The sequence below is a fragment of the Poecile atricapillus genome, chromosome 6 (genome assembly GCF_030490865.1).
Source record: "Poecile atricapillus isolate bPoeAtr1 chromosome 6, bPoeAtr1.hap1, whole genome shotgun sequence".
Taxonomy (NCBI): domain Eukaryota; kingdom Metazoa; phylum Chordata; class Aves; order Passeriformes; family Paridae; genus Poecile; species Poecile atricapillus.
In genome coordinates, this window is record NC_081254.1 from 28,628,953 (window position 1) to 28,644,161 (window position 15,209).

Consider the following 15,209-nt stretch of genomic DNA (forward strand, 5'->3'; position numbering starts at 1 on the left):
ACTCCTGACTGTAGCAGCTTACAGCAATCAGTGCAGTCACAGTCACGTAGGCATGAGTCAGGTAAAAATCAGGCTAAGACTGAGATTCCCTTTCAGCCTGATTTTCAGAGGTGCTGAGTGCAGGCAACTCCTGTCTGTGTCTGATAGTGCTTTTCATTCTGCAGAATCAGCTTTTGGCAACAAGTGTACTGTTGAGACTAAGAGAAATTCATAATGAGACGAATGATCATAATCTGATCTTAGAACCTAGATTCTATCTCATGAGTGACCAAGTCATGACACCAATGAGGTCTCAGTCTGGCCATCTCCTATTGCTACTGCTCAGCTGACCTTAGCCCTGGGTATAAATTTAAGTGTCTTGCAGCTCTCCATTTACCGGCACAAACCTATCTCACCGCTTGTCCTGTAAGTGTTTTGACATCAGCCACTCCAAAATTAGAAACTGATGACATAGAAAACTTAATAACATTTAAGAAATGCCAACCCATCTTCTCTGCTGCCTTGTGCTATGCTTTGTTCATCTGAGGAATTTTGTTGCATTTCACAACCAACGGGAGGATGTGGGTTCAGTATTGCTCCCAGCAGGGATATGATGCAGCTCAAGCCCCAGACTAGGACTCCATGGCATTGAGGTTACTCTCTATAATGCCTCCCTGACCTATCTCCTGTATGATCTTTGGTCTGCCTTCTCCTCAGTCTCCTTCCCAGGAGCTCGCTGGCTTTTTCTCCCCTTTGGTCTTGCTGAGGTTTGGTTTAACTCTTTATACAAGCACATTTGTAACATCCAGGACAGGGCATCCCATGTCTCAGCTGAGGCAAGTCAAGCCCTAGAAACTTGATTTATTGTGTCTCTTTTACTCCCCAAGAAATGGTGTTTATTTATTTATGTAAGCCTCCTTTTAAAGCTTATTTGGAGTTTTATTCTCTGCAAAAGGCAGTTTTTTACTCTTGGGCAATACGTTCTGGATGCTGTTCCCTGGGATGGAGGTCCAGCAGCACTTCTTGAGAGATGGGGCAGCCACTCCCCAGCTGCAGCAAGAAAGTTTCCTTTTGCAGCACTGAGAACAGGCAGAAACAAAGAGCCTGGAGAAGGTGGAGAGGGGAGAAGGGAAGAATGAGCTAGGTTAGGGGAAACACAGCCTGGAAATAAAGGAAAGGACCAGCTGATCTGAAAGTCCCGATAAAAGCCCAAGACAAAGGCCGAAAGAGCCTGGGAGACTATCGGGGGAAGCAGGAGGAGGAGCAGAGAGATGCAGCAGAACCTAAGTGGGAATGATGTAAAATGCTGCAGGGAGGAGGGGAGTTTCCTACCTAAAGCAGAGAGTGGTTTAATTTACTCAACCACTTCCACTTACAGGAATCGAGGCCCTTTCTTTCTTCTGGCTGAGAGCACCCGGCAAACGAAGGAGCTGCTCCAGCAGGAAAGATTATCCATGTCCATCCCACAGCCCTGACAGCATCAGCCCCGATTGCTCATCTGTTTCCAAGTACAACTGAGACATTTTGCTGGTGGGCAGAGAAGTCAGGGACACTGCATCCAGCACCCTGCAGCGGAGGAAGCATTAGTACTGCTGTTGTTAGCCTTGTTATTTTCTCCTAATAAAAAGGTGGTCATGACTCACTCCATTAAGAAACAAAAGCAGAGCTGTAATCTACTGAAAGGCAGTTGTTTGGATGCTCAGCATTAGGCGTGTAAAAGGAGGAAGGTCAGCTGCAGGTCAGGTCTGGTGATAGACACCCTGCCACCAGCACGGGCCAAACTTCAGGTGCTCCCCAGAGAATTGGTTTTCTGGGCTGGAGTAATTTGCCCCGGCTTCAGAGGTATCACTTCAGGCAGCAGTGTGGAGGGAGAAAAGCTCTCTTTCTCACCCCTCCACATTTCAGTTGGGTTTCCTGAGAGGAAATGATACTGTGACTGCACTGGCCTCCTCCTTCCTCTCAGGAGGGAGGAGCACGCCAGCATCTGCTCACAGTACCTCTTCCCCTCCCTATGCCCCACTGGGACCAGTTTGCCAGCTGAGCTGCTACTGGGGTCTGAGTCCCAAGGGAAGCAGGCTGCTTCTCACAGAGTAAGTGGTGGCCCCTGAAGCTGAGGGCTGAGAGGCAGGAAAGGAAGGTTGTGTTCAGGTGGTGTGGAGGTTTCCTGGTGTGAGCAGGACTAGGTCACAGCACCCCTGTCTATGCCAGATTTCCCATCTCGTCCATGTGAAGGTTTTTGGCACAGCTGTGGTGATCCAGTTCTGACAGGAACCGTGCTGGCACGTGGCTGTCACCCAGCCATGTGGCTCTGACAGTGCCCAGCTACCTCCCAGGGTGGGTGCAGGGAAAGGGAAGGAGCCAGGCTGCCGTGATTGCAGTGGCCAGGTGAGGACAACACCCACGCTGAGATGCGCTGTGAACATCTGCCCCTACCCACAAGCTACTTCTATTTCTGTTCCATCTCATACCCTGGCTGACTCAGAGGGGGGGAGTGGGGGGGTCAGGTTAGAAGGAGCCAGATGGGAGGACTACAGGGAGATTGAAAGAGGAAGAGGAGGAGGAGTAGCTTCAAAACCAGTAGTTGCCATTCTTTCCATCAGCTTGAACGTTTTCTTCACACAGTCTTTCATGCCTTTCTGTTTCAGCTGCAGGCAATTTGAGGCAGGGATGGCACTTCCTGTCTGCTGTTGAGGTGAGCATTCTTTCAGGGCACCATCAGAATAAATGACACCCTGCTCTTAGATAGCTCCACTGTCATCTGCCCAGGCTGTAATGAGCTTGACTGGAGTTCATCCTTTTGCTTAACTTCTTCTAGGAATTTCCACTTATCATTTTGGTCTCTTTACAGAACTATTTACAATGAAAGGGCAAGTACCAAATTTCCTGATTCCTGTGTATCTTAGTGTCATGACTTTTGTACACAGGCATGGTCAGTGGTGTAAGTCTTGCAAGTCCTTGAGACACAATCTTGCAGCTACAGGGAACAGGGCCCTCCCGTCAAACAGCCATACCGGCAATTTTTGTGTTGCAGGTGGCTCTCTCATCCTTGTCCCCATTGTTTCAGAGCATTCAGTAATTTTTGCAGAAATGGCACATCTTGCTTTGTTCCAGTCAGTTACTCTTTGTTTGTTCCTTAGGCTGTCAGCTAAGTAGTGGCATCCTCGGGGTTGTTCCCCAGGCAGTCTCGGTTGACGAAAATGCCTTAATACAAACCATGGCCTAAGCAGGGGACCCAGCTCTTTCTGGGGGGATCCAGGAGACGGCAGCTCCCATCCCGCGAACAGCAGAGCTCTCGCAGGCAGGTCTGCCTGGGCTCAGGCTTTTCTGGGGGTGAGGATATAGAGTGAGAAGGGGAATAAAGGGAACTGAAACTCCATTCGCAACCTGGTGAGAGAAGCCTACCCCAGCTCTGCCCTTCCTTCCTTCCTTCCTTCCTCCCTCCCTTCCTTCCCTCCTTCTCCTCCGCCCCCCCGGCACGCTTCTCTACTCTCCTGACGCGCTGGGGAGGGGGCGGGGGTGATGTCGGGATGAGCCTCAGCCGATGAGTGGAGAATTTTTGCAGCGTTTTTCAGCTTCCTCTGCCTCTGATGCTGACCTGCTGCCGCTGGGGAGGGAGGGGATCCCCGCCAGGGGGCGGCGCGCGGGGCGGGGGATGTCCATGTTTGGGAGGCGGGCGCGTCACTCCCCTTATTTGGGCAGCGTCGTCACGGCCCGGCCTCCCATTCATATAAATGCCCGGCGGCGCCGGCCGGGATTCCCTGCCCGGGCTCGGTGCGGCCCCGCGGTGCCTTCGTCCCTCCCGTCCCGTCCCATCGCCGCCGGCTCCGCGCTAGCACCGAGCACCCTTCCTGCCGCTTTCTCCTCTCCTGCCCCGGCTGCGGCGGGCGCGACCCTCGGGCGGCATGAAAGTCACGTCCCTCGACTGCCGGCAGCTGCGGAAGCTGCTGCGGAAGGAGCCCTCCCGCTGCCTGGTGCTGGACTGCCGACCCTACCTGTCCTACTCGGCCTCCTGCCTCCGGGGCTCGCTCAACGTCAACCTCAACTCGGTGGTGATGCGGCGGGCCCGCGGCGGGGCCGTGCCGCTCCACTTCGTGGTGCCCGACGCGGCGGCCCGAGCCCGGCTGCTGCTGGGCGGCGAGGGGGCGGCGGGGGCTGCCCGCCTGGCGGCCGTGGTGGTGCTGGACCAGGACACGGGTCACTGGCAGAAGCTGAAGAAGGACAGCACAGCCCAGATTGTCCTCAACGCCCTGCTCTCCAGCCTGCCGGAGGCCGGGGCCAGGGTCTGCTTCCTGAAAGGTGAGAGGGGTAGCGGGGACCTGAGGGACAGGGGCTGGGGGAGAGCGGCTTGATCGACCCTCAAAGCTCCCCTGGTTGGCGGCCGCCCCGAGGTGCTCCCGTTCCCTCTCCTTCGCCCTGCAGTGAACCTGATTATTGGTGGAGGGCAGGGAGGTAACGCCGGGATTTTGTTTCTTTTCCACCTACTGGAAATAAATCCCGGATAGACTCTGCGAGCTGAGCCGAAATGCCTTTCCGTTCGCCCCCACCACGCTTTTAAGAGGCTGAGGCGAAAGCAGAGAATATCAGTAAAGAACAGCAAAAGTTGCAGATTATCAAAGGGGAAGAGACATCGGCGCTGCGTGGTTAACAAAATCAGCCCTGAGGATATGAGGAGAGACGAGGCCACCGCTATTCGCTCTCCGCCCGGTGACACAGGGACGCCCGTGTTGGGCACCCGAAACTCTGGGAGCGATACCCGCCCCTCCACGAGGGCGGAGAGGTTTCTCTCCGTCGGGCATATCGACTCTGGCAGGGGAAACTAGAGCCGAAACTCCGGGGCTCGTCGGGGGACAGAAATACTTCCTCCCCGCACGTGTATTACAGCCCTTCGATTGCGGTTCTTTGTTTTCCTTCCGTGTAAACCTGGCTAATAAAACGATAAACAGCATAGCGAGCATAGCAGCCCGCCCTTTCCCTGTCCTCCCGCCCCTGCCTCCCCCCACTTCTGGCAGCGCCTTTGTCCTTGTGCCCTCTCGGTTCTGTCAGCGCAGCCCCCACTGCTCGGGGAGCGCGGCCGTGTCCGGCCGGGGCCGCTCCCGCCCGAAGCTCCGCACACGCGGCGGCTGCGGGGCTCCCGCAGCGGCACCAGGCCGAGGCAGGAGTTCCCAAAAACCCCCTTGCCATACCTTGAGGCCATAAAAATGAGGGGAAAACCAAGCAATGTTTCTTGAATAAAGCCTGCCCCTGTGTTCTAATGGGCCAGGGTAAATTCACTTTTAATAAGCCTTTTATCACTAGTTTTTGTCCTGATGTACCCAGCTTTTGCCTTCTGTAACAACCTCCCGCTGGGGCAGAGGCACATTCAGCCTGGTATTGCCTGGTACCGAGGTAGGGGGATGCTCCCCGGCTGTTTGCCACCATCCTGGTTCTGTCCAGCCACTATCAGCCTTTGCTAGATCTGACAGTCACCCCAAAAGCACATATTCTGCTACTGCAGGGTAGAGATACTGGCACTGTGTCATTCAAATCCTTAGGGGCCACACTAAACTAGAGATCACAAAATATCTTCAGGGTCAAGATGGGAACTCTGTGGTGAACTACGGAATTAAGCTCTGCTGACTCTCAAACTACTGGTTTGGCCACACGATCATCCTTTCCTCCTCATGTACCAGCCCCACACTTTGAAGTGATGACTTTGGTTGTAGGCAGTTTATCCAGGGTGAGGGGTTGGTGTAGGCTCTGCTTTGTACATCTTGAATTGTGAAGTGTTGTATCTTGAAAGCCTGTCGATTTGAGGCTAAAGACATTTCCTTTCAGTAGATGAGAAAGTTTCCTGCTTTTCCTGCTGCAGTTTCCTTTTGCTTTGCTGGAAGTGCTCAGGGCTGTGGGTTCAGGCCCATGACTCAGTGGGCAGCACTGGTGATTCACTGGGGTGACAGACCCCCAGGAAGCTGTTGTGGCCTGGGGGAAGATCCTTTGCACAGTGGGGATATAAATCACCCTGGAACACTGGGTTCTGATGAGGAGAAAGGGTCCTTTGGAGGCCTCTGCTACTAACTTTGCAAATAATAGGCTATAAAACCACCAGGAAAAATCCTCCTTATAAGAGGTTTCCCCTTGTATTCCTGTTCTCCCTAGGCATGGAGAGCTGGGAGGATGTGTTGGCTCCTTAAGTGCTAAAGGGGGGGTGGGGGGGTCTCGTGGCGATAAGATATGAGGAGGTCATCAAGATCCTGAGGATCTGGTCCCAGAGAGAGCAGCTGGAAGTGGGTCATTACATAGGGCCCTGTTCCCTCTGTTGCTTTCTGGCTTGCAGGGTCACATCTTTCATCTGTGTAGGTGCAGTTTCACTCTGGGTGAGCTCAGCCCCAGCATGGTGAGAGTGGTTGTGTGTCAGAGAAAAAGAAAGATAAAATAACAGGTCCTCCCTCAGCCCTGATAACGATTCTATTACTTATTGATTAAAACGGAAGTGCAGCTCAGCTCTCCATGATGAGCAACCGAGTATTTGCAGAAATGACCTCAGGGAAGGTAGGTTGAGTGGGGAGGGGGAAGAGAGGAGATTGCTGGAGGATGGGATGAGCAGATGACTCACTGTAAGAATGGCCTGCAAATATCCTGATCCCCAAGGCTTGTAATTAACCATTCACCAGCTGCATGTGTTAGCTGCCCCACGAGACATTCCTGTCTGTTCGAACACACATGCAGGTTTGGCTTGGGCAGATTTCTGTGTTCATTCAAGAGCAAAAGCAACAGCATAGAGCATAAATAGGGATCATGGCTATTTATATAAACCGCACATATTTTTCCTATGCAATGGCAGTGACTGGGGGGTTGGGGGAAGATAAGGTCAGCTATGCAAAACAAGAGGATTTAAAAGTTCACCCCATGAAGGGCAGCTGGAGATCAGGGAACTCTGGAGAGCTTCTTGTGTTTGTTGTTTCTTCACACTGTGAGTTGCTAGGGATATCTTTTATTCAACCCAGTTGTTGCGGATATCATTTTATCAAACACCTCCCACCACCACCATGGTCTCCATGGTCACTTGACTGCTTAGACCACTGCCTCATGCTGTGAGCTCTGGGACGAGCTGGCAGCATGTGGCTGCGGGTAGGAGGAAAGGTGCAGGTGCTGAGTGCTAAAGTCACTCTCCTGTCCTCTGTCAAACAGATTTTCATCACATTCAGCAGGCTTTGGATCACGCTGGCCACTTGCAACACGAGGACCTCACGGCAGGAATGAGTAGGCGACAGTAGCACGTCATGAATTTGAGCACACATCTGCTAAAACATTACAAACAGATGAGACACTGGCATTGTAGGGCTGAACTGTCAGAGGTGGCTGTACCAGGCTGCCCTGGCAGTGAGGCTGGTGGGGGTCTGTGGCTGCTCTGATCTTCAGCATTTCCCCTGTTTCAAAATCCTTCCTTGCACCCGGGCACCCGCACCAGCACAGCTTATCAGGGTGAAACAGTTGCAGATGAATGAATCACAACGGGAGGCTTTGCCTTCCAAGCCTTGTTTACTTGAGGGCCACACTGAGGGATTATTGAATGTAGCTGTTCATGGGCCATTCATTTCTGCTCTGAGAAAGCACAGGTGGCAGACATGTGGCACACCACTGACGTTTCCAGGCTGCTTCTGCTACCTGACTTACCCAGTTTGATTTTTGAGATGATGTGCTTCCATGCAGAATATTCCCAGCCTGGAAACAGGCAACAATTTAGCTGACGACAAACTTTGAGTAACAATGTAATAACAGGATTAATTCCTTCTCATTAGGAGTGCACTGAATGAAATGAGTGCAGTACTTAACAGTGTAGAATAGCTCATGTGGGGCTATTCAGTTGTCAAATGCTGTCACAGGATTTCATTAAGTTTTATAGCTGTTATTTAATAGATAGGTTTCAGTGGGACCATCTTCATTACTTCACTGTCTTCTGCATTGTGGTGATTAATGAGACAGATGCAAGCATCCGCCTCATGTTTATGTCCATTTAAAAATGCAAATAAAATATTTTGTCTGTTGTCACAGTGTATATATTAATGACTAGTTTAGAAAAGATGACTCCTGAGTACAGAAATCTCTTCTTTAAATTCTGGAATTAATGCTCATGTATAAAACCTGGGGGGATGGTTTTTTAGTCAGTTAATGGTTGCTAGACTCAACAGAATTATATTTGCTAACAGCTTTAGGCTGGATTCACAGAGTTTTGGCAAATTAATAATTGTCAGTGGTATCAGAGGTTTTTCCTTGGGTGCCCAAAGTATTTTAAGCAAACCCATTTTCCCAGAGGAGCACTATCCTTCACTGACCCTCCCCTGGAGCTCATTGCTGGACACTGCTTATCCCACTGCACTGCAAGCACTGGAGCTTTGTTTGTCCTTCACTTGAATTAAATCAGTCCTCGGGAGGGCAAATATTCATATCTTCTTTTTTTTGTTGTTTCCCTAGGGGGATATGAAACCTTTAACTCTCAATATCCTGAGTGCTGCGTGAATGGAAAACTCATTTCCCCAGAGAGGACGGAGGCAGAGAGGAACCTTGCCAGCCACTGTGAGAAGCAGAGTGCCAACCACAAACCTGCTTATGACCAGGTGTGTGTCATGGCTGTGGTGAGTGACCCTTCCCTTGGGACTTCTCCCTGCTGCCACTGGGCTCTGTTGGAGGCTGGCAGGGTGGCAGTGGCCCTGGTGCTGCCATGGGCTGTCAGTAAATTGCCACAGTCCAGGCTGACAGCCTGTGTGCTGGATAAGTTGCCCTTCTGTGCTGCCGGCCAGCATCACCTCAGCCTGGCTTCAAAATTAAAAGGAGGCAAAACACTGTATCGAGCCCCAAAACCATATTTATGAACTCTCTTATCACACACCCAGACAGCATCAGCCATCAGCAGCTCACACCTCCCCAGGAGACTGAGAAATGGGCAGGGAAGAGGCTGCCAGGAGTGTCACTTTTCCAGCAGGCAAAGGAACACATTTTGTCCACGACTCCTCTGAGATCCCAGGAGGAATTTGAGGCTGGCGAGGGGCCAGTGCCTCTGAGAAGAGAGACCCACCATTGGACTGGGGAAGTGGGGTTTCCACAGAGGAAGTCATTGTGTGCCCACCCTGCCCGGGGATTATGTGTGCTCGAGATGTCACCCTGCGGTCAGGACGCTTCCGCCAGGGCGTGCATTTCCTGCTGCTCAGGGGAGTCCCCTTGTGATGCCTCTCTGCTCTTCTGGGAGTACCTCCCACACCAGGCGTCCTCCTGCCACCTTGGCTGGCTGCCAGTTGTCCCTGATGCATGGGAACCCACCGTGGGGGCAGTTCAGGGGGAGTGGAAAGGCAGTTTCTTGCAGCTGGGGGGTGGCAGTAGCTCCTGTGCATCATGGAAAGTTACCTGCCAGCTCAGAAAGCTGTGTCAGACGGTGGCTTTTCTTTGCCGTCTCGTCATCCAGCCTTTGCTAGTGCTGAGGAAGGAGGAACTGAGATGGCATCTCAGGGTGGGTGACGCAGAAGGTGCTGTGCTCCAGAGAGGTGTGGGGTGAAGGGGGATGGAAAGACTATGTCTAGTTCTTTTGCTTTGTTTCACTTTTGGAGATGTGACCAGAGGGGCTAAGCCCTGTCTGAGTCAAAGCAGCCTCTTCCTCTCTCCTAATCTGACTCCCTGCTGGATGTGGCTCCCTGCCTTGCCCCTAATTTGGTAAAGGCTCAGTGGGAACAGGCGCCACACATGAAAGCACTTTGGGTGCACTGCGAGGGGCAGCACTTTAAAGAAAGCCACAAACATCCTGCACAAGAATAGCTTGGGTCTGACTTTGGACCTTGCAGATGTGGACAAGAAAATGAAAACGTTTTTCCTGCAAGGGCTTTGCCATGGGACTGATTCATTGGCCACCAGCACTGGGGTCCAAAAACGTCAGAGAGGGAGGAAGCAGGCATCCACATGGGCCCCCTTGGTTGCTCTCGGGTCTCAGGACCCAAGAATGAAAAGAAAAAATAAAATGAAAAAAGAATTACATGTTTCTGCTCCTTCTCTTCCAGGGTGGTCCAGTCGAAATCTTGCCTTTTCTCTACCTTGGTAGTGCCTATCATGCTTCCAAGTGCGAGTTTCTCGCCAACCTGCACATCACAGCCCTGCTAAATGTCTCCAGGAAAAGCTCAGACTCCTTCAAAGACCAGTATTGCTACAAATGGATCCCAGTGGAGGACAGTCACACAGCAGACATCAGCTCTCACTTCCAGGAAGCCATAGACTTCATTGGTAGGTACAAATTAACAAATTTTCAGACCTACATGTATTTTAAACTCATTTAAAATGTAAAATCAATAAATTAATTTTTATTCATTTAATTAATTTTAAAATAAAATACACATTGAAGTATACTGAATTTTGTGAAGGAAAAAACACCAGTTCCTTGGACTTTCATACCAGACTCAGTAACAACCAGGTGAAGCAGAGTCAGCTTATTGCCTTACTGCGCTGAGATATCCCAAAGGTGGGGTCCTAGAAATCCATTGTGTCCCATCCCCCCCTTATCACAGAGCTCCTTCCATTCCTTCTTTTGATCACACTGATATCTCACTCTTTAATCAAATACCCCAAAACAACAAAATGAGGAGGCCTTTAGAAAAGTTTGTGCTATTTAGTTTCAAATCTTCCTGCTTTCGGCTGGGTGGGTGAGTGAACACGAGATGTGCCAGGGAGCACAGGAGAGAGGATTCTCCCTGCGAAGCACAAGATGGTTTGGTGGGGTGGAGAAGCCTGAGCCTGGATGGAGATCGTGTTGAAAACTGTGCTGTTGCCCTCCAGGAATATTCAAGAGAGAAAGAGAATAAAACACAGTTATGGACTCACTGGACTCATTGTTCAGCTGAGTTTGAGTCCTTCAACAGTGCAGGCAGAATTATAAAAACCTGACCTGAGGGTGCTCTGGGTCCTTGCCCTTCCCAGAAAGGGACATCTCATACCTTTCCGGGAAATAATAATTTATGGCACCTTTCTGTCCTGTCTTCAACCTCTTCTGATAGATGCCAGGTCACTTGGAAATCTCCCAGATTTTGGAGATTACTTTAATTTTCACTTTCTTTTAAAATTGGGCATGTGGTGTAGATTCTGGGGATGACTCAAATCCATGTCTTCTTTATTTTGTTCAGCAGCTAAATATAACTGGTCATAGTGGCAGTCCCCTGACAGACAATTGAAGGCAGTCAAATGATAACTTCCTTAGCTCTTTGTGTTTCTCTGAGCACTACACTCACAGTTATCCATAAATTGGAGCTTGAACACGTTGCTCAAGGCAATAGAGCAGAGAAAAGTCTATTTTTTGAACAGTGTTTTTGTGTGGAAGGAAAGGGCTTATTTTAAGCACATTCTCTTTAATCTAATAACAATCATTGTGTTGTGTGAGTAACCACAGTGGCTCCTGTTGTGCAAAATGGGTGCTTTGCATAAGCCTTTTATATCCTGACTTAAGTCCAAGCATCCTTTGACCAGGCTGTAATTAGCAACTGCCTATCAGTGCTTGTGTGCTTTGTGATGAGGCCCCAGGGACTGAGCTCAGCCTCTCCACCCAAGGGTACCTCCTGGTACTGCTGTTTGCTGCCAACTGGCCAAGCAGGGAGTTAGGATTTTGAAGAAAATTCCTGTTTTTCTAGCAAAGATGATGTGAGCCCCTGCAGTTTTTGAGTGACCAGGTAGTGGGAGGGCTGGCCAGGCTGAGCTTTACACATTTTGAGCTGCAGGCAGAGAAATGCAGGTACCGCACTGTGTTCTTCATCACAGTGTTCTTCAATGCCAGTTGCTCCAAAAGAGAAGTAGGAACAAGGAAGGAGACAAGGATGGACTTTCCTAAAAAATGCAAAAATAACCAAATCAGGATCCACAGATTCTGAAACCAAGCTCAGGTTTGTCACAAGATGGGTTTTGTCCTCCTTGTCTTTTAATCTCTATGTCACCCCTAGAACCCAACAGAAAAGCAAGTCTCATGCTGGTAGACTGGCTGTGTCCCCCCAGCACTGGGTGTGTCACGGTGTCCCCTCTATCCCCAACAGCAGCTGATGTCTGCAATGGCTTTTCCCCCCAGATTACGTCAGGCGAGCGGGTGGCAAGATCCTGGTGCACTGTGAGGCGGGGATCTCGCGCTCCCCCACCATCTGCATGGCCTATCTCATGAAGACAAAGAAGCTGCGCCTGGACGAAGCCTTCGATTACATCAAGCAGCGCCGGAGCCTGATCTCACCAAACTTCGGTTTCATGGGCCAGTTGCTACAGTACGAGTCAGAGATCTTGTCTTCCACCCCCAGCCCTCCCGTTGCCTCATGCAAAAGAGAAGCTGCATCTTTCTTTGCAGAGGAACTGACTTTAGGCAAAAACTTTGAGGGCTCGTGCTTTGCCTTTCCTACCTCAGTGCTGAGCTCTGTGCCCATCCACTCTCCTGTCCACCAGCTGAAGCTCAGCCCAATGACAGCATCTTCGTCCTGCTGAACACCGTGGGGAGCCCGGAGCTGGTGTGGTCCTGATCCAAACTGTGATCCCCGACAAGAACATTTCATGAATGTGCAATAGAGAAACTTCATCCACTTACTCTGAGATGGAGTGGTTGTCATGGGTCCCATATGATGTGACTGTAAGATGGATGGTCTAAGCATGGCAGGTTTTCTGAACTTTTACTGTCCTTTTTTTAAAAAAATACAAAGTGCTTTTTTAGGGTTTTAACCACACAACGTGCACCCACTACTGCATTTCCAGTTCCTGGGGAACGATGAGAAATCCATTTAGTATGTTCTCAGTTCCCATCTCCTTCCAGTCTTATTTTTGAAAAGACCCTTATTTAAAGTTTCAAGCAATAAACAGCAGCAGCAGGGAAGCAAGCAAAACGAAAAGCACTACCTTCGCAACCACAGAGGTGGTGGGAGTGATAATTTGTTCAAATCTTTCTCCGGCTTTCCTCTTCCCCTCTCTTTCCTGTGTCATGTTTCAGGTAGCAAAGCGCTGGAGTGGGGAGAGGGAGTGCCTTTCCCAGGACACTGTTGCACAACCAGGTGAAAATCCCCTCTCGTGCTCCAGCCTCTGAAGTGTCAGGTATTGTCCACAGTGTAACTGGATATCAACCCCGACCAGTGGGTCCATTCAGGTGTGGCATTTCCTGTACTTCTGTATTTGCCTTTGTACTGGATGTGCTTTTAACTAAAGCAGGGACTTAACGTCTATCAGCTACCCTGCTGAGCTATTATCCTCCCATCTGTTATTTAAGAACAGCCCTAGAATACTTGAATGTCTCCACAATTCTCATCACATCCACTTCCCATCAGATAACACTGTAAAACACTGTAATTGCTGGACTTCACACCAAAAAAACCTGACAAGCTTTCAGCTTCAAGACAGCTTTTTCTCCATCCCTTCCCAAGTGTTCCCATTGTGTATCCTACGTGGTAAAGTGGTCTCTTTCAGTGTTATGTGACTTACTTAGAGTGTGTGGTCACCTCTAGTCAGCTTTTGTCCAGAAAAAAATATTTCTGTCTTGCTCACATTGGATTCTGTATCCACAGGGAGTTCAGAACGAGTGTTTCTGTCTGTTGACCTTTTTATTATTTTTTAATATGTAATATGTATGGGAAATGGCAATAATTTCCAGGAGATCTCGTGAATGTGAAAGAAAACCCGAAATGGTTTTATGGTGTGTAAAAAATAATAAAGGAAAAAAATGCCAGGAAAATAAAGATGTTGTACTTTGAGTGATCTGTGAGAGTGCTTTGGGACAGCTTGGTGGCAGGAGAGGTCAGCTGAGAAAAACACCATGGTGTAAAAGTGGTGTAAGAAGGTAGAAGAGATGGGAAAGTGTCACTGTGCTGTGTGCTGAAAAGCCACCAAGGTGCATCACTACAGAGGGGAGAAGGTGAGGGGGAGGATTGTTTTAAACAGAATGACATGAGTCACGGTGGCGTCACTTCCCAGCAGCCGGGCAGGCACTTCTGTTTTGATTCATGCATGTTTTATATAAGATTTACCATCTTGCTGAAGATGAAAATCTGAATTAGGCACAGCCCCCACTTCCTTCCAGCCCATGACAAGGGATGCTACATGCCCTGGCCCTTAGAGCGAAGCTTATGTGTGACACACAGTGCCTCTGGGTGCCAGGAACCAGGCCATGTGTGTTATACTCCTCTTTTCACCTTTTTAAATGAAAAAAAAATTAGAAGTCCCAGCATGTCTGATGCATTTGATACCCTTTTTCATCTTGAATTTTCTAGGCTTTTTCTGGCTCATCACTGCAGCACGTTTATGATCTGCGCTTCCAAATTATCAAGTTGAAAAATTTATGGCAAATATCTTGGTTACACAGCATGTGTGCACATATGCATCCGTTTGTAACTTCTTACCCCCAGGGAAGCAAATCTGGCAGAGGAGAAGGTCTTATTGGAGATGTGCCTTGGATTTCTTCCCCAGTGTCAGAGGGATGTATCAGCAGCCCTGCCTGCGCTCTGGGAAACCTGAACATGGGAACCAGCAACCAGGGAGATAAGGCAGATCATCTAGTAAGAGCAGGTCAATTAATTTTCTGAAAGACCTGATTGATCCTCTTGGAGAACTCTGCAAAGGGCTTTCTGCCTCCCAGCCCCCACAAACACCCAAGCAGAAAGGCTGCTGAGCTTAGTGAGAGTGGCCATGTCCAGAGTACTGAGACCCACTACCTGGACAGAAACAGAGCAGCCAACAGTTCTCATTAAAACTGCACTAAACCCTTCTGGGTGGACAATTGGCTTTGTTTCTTAAGGATGGGAAAGCTGAAACCCTCTGCAGAGTCAATGATGGAATATTTGCAGGGCACAAGGCAGTGGGCTGAAGTGGTTAACAGAGGGACTGCTGACCTTGACAGATTTGACCAAGGCAGCTGGAAAAGATCGCAGGCCAGGTGAAGGAGCCAGGTATTTGGCAGAGAGGGAAGAGAGCACTTATCCTGGGCTCTAAGCACAGTGCATTGGTGAATAGTGTTAGCAGGGGGAGATGCTGGGCTGGGATCCAGCAAGGATAGAAGGCCACAGCTCTGTGGGAGCCTGAAGAGGAGTTGTTGTCATGCCTGGGCACAGGAGACCAATGTTTATGCTCCTGCTCAGGGAGCCTCTTCTTGGCTGGGCTCAATTCACCTCTCCTGGCAGAAGGAAGTCCCAGCATCCAAGTTAGAGTGGGATGCAAGTGCTGCCTCCCAGAGGGTTGTGTTCCCTTGCTCATGCTGGTGCCTGCTCTGCTAC

At 49.9% G+C, this 15,209-nt stretch overlaps 1 protein-coding gene across 1 annotated transcript; it reads left to right on the plus strand.

Annotated features, from left to right (window-relative positions):
- Positions 1 to 3,748: 3,748 nt before the first annotated feature.
- DUSP5 (dual specificity phosphatase 5) lies at positions 3,749 to 13,665 on the plus strand. Its single transcript, XM_058842017.1, has 4 exons — positions 3,749 to 4,275; positions 8,431 to 8,573; positions 10,002 to 10,221; positions 12,044 to 13,665. The coding sequence occupies exons 1-4, from the start codon at positions 3,882 to 3,884 to the stop codon at positions 12,442 to 12,444; spliced, it is 1,158 nt and encodes a 385-aa protein (XP_058698000.1). The 5' UTR covers positions 3,749 to 3,881; the 3' UTR covers positions 12,445 to 13,665.
- Positions 13,666 to 15,209: the final 1,544 nt, after the last annotated feature.

What these genes read in the sequence shown, in the direction of transcription:
- DUSP5 (XM_058842017.1), top strand. Translation starts at nt 3,882, where the DNA reads ATGAAAGTCACGTCCCTCGACTGCCGGCAGCTGCGGAAGCTGCTGCGG. An exon ending in CAGGGTCTGCTTCCTGAAAG is followed by an intron (nt 4,276 to 8,430) that starts GTGAGAGGGGTA and finishes TTGTTTCCCTAG; the next exon opens with GGGGATATGAAACCTTTAAC. An exon ending in GGAAGCCATAGACTTCATTG is followed by an intron (nt 10,222 to 12,043) that starts GTAGGTACAAAT and finishes TTTTCCCCCCAG; the next exon opens with ATTACGTCAGGCGAGCGGGT.